General features: G+C 38.9%; 1 protein-coding gene across 1 annotated transcript in view; it reads right to left on the reverse strand.

The window, feature by feature from the left end:
• LOC101861706 overlaps positions 1-3367 on the reverse strand; it is a gene marked incomplete in the record, with an annotated part of 14162 nt that overhangs the window by 6311 nt on the left and 4484 nt on the right. The window contains 1 exon segment of the mRNA XM_005112463.3: positions 1029-1149. Coding sequence (XP_005112520.3) covers positions 1029-1149 — 121 coding nt within the window.

Consider the following 3367-nt stretch of genomic DNA (forward strand, 5'->3'; position numbering starts at 1 on the left):
TAATAATAATGATGATAATGATAATAATAATAATAATAATAATAATAATAATAATAATAATAATAATAATAATAATAATTAAAAAAATAAAAATAAATAATAGCTCGTCCGTCAACGTCTGACAATGACCAGTACATCCGCAGAGGAGAATATTTCTCCTGCGAAATAGAAGAATCAAAGGTTACGATGACTCGTGGCTTGCGCTGTGGCTGATGAGACTAATTCTGGCAGAGAAACGTTTGCCATATTTTGAACATTTAAAGGCTCCACTTCCACCTGTGGATGTGTGCAGCTTGCCAGCTGTTCTCTTGGCTTCAGCATTAACATTTATTTCTTGTTCGTGAAGCCTCATATTATGATTTGCTGCCCTCTGTGACTGCTGCTCTCCTTCGATGTCTCTCAGGAGCTTGACTCTTTCTGGTCGGGAAGTTTGTGTTGAAGTCCTTCACAGACATTTCCATTGTGTCTTTGTTGTGCTTTTTTTGTGCAGCAGCCGGAGACTTCCCTGAGGACAGCTCAGAATAGATCGCTGTCTTTGGGATTCTGAAGTCAGGAATTCTTACGACAGTAGAGAGAGGGAGGGAGGGAGAAGGAGGGAGAGAGGGGGAGGGAGGGAGAAGAGGGGAGACAGAACGGGAGGGGGATAAATAACGTGAGCCGTCGAGAGAGAGAGAGAGAGAGAGAGAGAGAGAGAGAGAGAGAGAGAGAGAGAGAGAGAGAGAGAGAGAGAGAGAGAGAGAGAATGAGAGAATGAGAGAATGAGAGAGACAGGGGAGGGAGATTAAGAGAGATAGAGAAAATGAGAGAGAGAGAGAGAGAGAGAGAGAGAGAGAGAGAGAGAGAGAGAGAGAGAGAGGAAGTGAGAAAGGAATAACATATCGTGATTTAGTTTGGGAAAGAGGTGCTTTGCTTTGTTTGTGTGCTTGATTGGAGGGGTGGGGTGGGAATGGAGGTGGGGAAACTCACAGCGAGGAAAAAAAAAACCAAATGAGAAACGACTCACTCTTCCACGATGTCGTACATCTCCATGCTGACGTCATGGTGCACCAAGGTCCGTGTGTCTAGGTCAATCAGCCGACTCTCCACATGACTCCGCCCACTGGACATACTTCCAGGAGGTCTGCGCCGGTCTGAATCTTCCTCGATTGGAGTGGTCACCTTGTGCAGGGGAGGGTGGAGGGGGGCAATTGCAGCAAATTATAGGCGATTTCCAGGTTGAGAACCAAGGATACAGGGTGCATGGAAGCGAAACCAATAAATTGGAAAAAAGAGGCTAAAACAGCACCTGGACATGGATGGCAGACACCTCTATAAATAAATTACTGATGGTCAGGTCAGGCCAGGTGACCTTGTGGTATAGGATAAATAATAACAATTATAACAATAATAATTCCTGGATACTTGAAGGTGTTATCTCTGATTCATAGGTTGACGTATAATGATCCTCCATCGGTGGCCTAGTGGTTAGGCTACCAGATTCGTAATCGTGAGGTTGCAGGTTCGGGGGTTCGAGCCGCGGGCCCGACGTTGTGTCCTTGGGAAAGGTACTTTACACGAATTTTCCCCACTTCACCCAGGTGGGAATGGGTACCCGGCTATAGACGGTGAAAGATCTTGTCAGTTTGTTAGTGTTAGAGCGCTTAACCAGCTGCTTGCACTGCATGCTTCCTGGGAAGCTGAGAATGTTTCTGAGTGTTCTATGGTTTTCTGGGGTAATGATATAGTGTAAAGCGAGTAGAGCTTGCTTTCGAGTGGGGGCATGCGCTATACAAAAGCTATTTGCGAGGCGTTCTGACAAATTGAGTTACTTTTCGCAATCTACAAAATGGTGATATTGGCCAAAAATCGACACTTGGGTCAAATGTGTAGATTTTATATAGATGCAATATTCTTTAAGTATAACATGCCTTTTGTTTTTTTCATGCTTATAAATTGCAAAAACTTCACCTATAAGCGTGATGTATCTATTTCCAAAGCATTTGAATCTAATAAGTAACTGCTTTTATTATCACGCTGCACATTTATTATTATTATTATTATTACTATTATTATTATTATTATTATTATTATTATTATTATTATTATTATTATTATTATTATTATTATTATTATTATCTTTCACGGTCGCGAGCTGCCGTTGCACATTCTGCCATATCCGACCAGGTCATGTTTTACTAGTATACTGCTGTCCATCCATGTTACGCGTTGTCTTCCCCTGGCTATTCAGCCCCACATCATTCCTTCAAGCACCTCTTTCACAAAGGTCTGGTGTCGTTTTAAGAGACAAAAGTATTTTATTTTCTTACATTTTATCTCATTCTGCAGAGTTTGTCTTGTGTGGAGAATCTGACACGCCTCATTGTTCGGTTGTTGTTTCTTTTTTTGTTCATTTTTTGCTTTCCAACATATTCTGGCCATTCTACGGTAGCATTATTATTATCATTGTCATCATCATTATTATTATTATTATTATTATTATTATTATTATTATTATTATTATTATTATTATTATCATTATCATTATTATTATTATTATCCTTATTATTATTATTATCATCATCATCATCATCGTTATTATTATTATTATTGTTGTTGCTGTTATTATTACATTATTGTTATTATTATTAGTAGTAGTATTATTATTACTAATGTTACGACACCAGTTATTTTAACTAAAAGACATTTATCGAAGCAAAGTGGCATGAAAATGTATATAGACATAGACAAACATAACACTGACAGACAAACAAACAGACTTACAGATGGAGAGACAGAGAGACAGATAGGGAGGTAGAAATACAAACAATCTATCATGTCAGACGGAGAGACAGATAGGTGGGTAGACATACAAATAATCTATCAGATGGAGAGACAGAGAGGCAGACAAATGCAACAGACGTACAGACTGACTTACACAGACAGACAGACAGACAGACAGACAGACAGACAGGTAGACAGACAGACAGACAGACAGACAGACAGACAGACAGACAGACAGACAGACAGACAGACAGACGGACATCTTATAGATAGACATACAGACCGATTTACAGACAGAGTGAGGGGAAAAGACAGAGAGAGACAATCAGACATAATAATAATAATAATAATAATAATAATAATAATAATAATAATAATAACAATAATAATAATAATAATAATAATTATAATAATAATGATAATAATAATAATTGTATTTATATAGCGCATATCCATGCTCAAGAGCATACTCTATGCGCTTTAAAACTATTATTACCCCAGCAGACCCTCTGAGAACACTCCGAAACATTCTCAGCTTCCGCGGAAGCATACAGTGCAAGCTGCGGATTTCACGCGCTCAAACACTATCAAACTGACAAGATCGTTC

This window comes from Aplysia californica, unplaced genomic scaffold, assembly GCF_000002075.1.
Source record: "Aplysia californica isolate F4 #8 unplaced genomic scaffold, AplCal3.0 scaffold01280, whole genome shotgun sequence".
NCBI classification, from domain to species: domain Eukaryota; kingdom Metazoa; phylum Mollusca; class Gastropoda; order Aplysiida; family Aplysiidae; genus Aplysia; species Aplysia californica.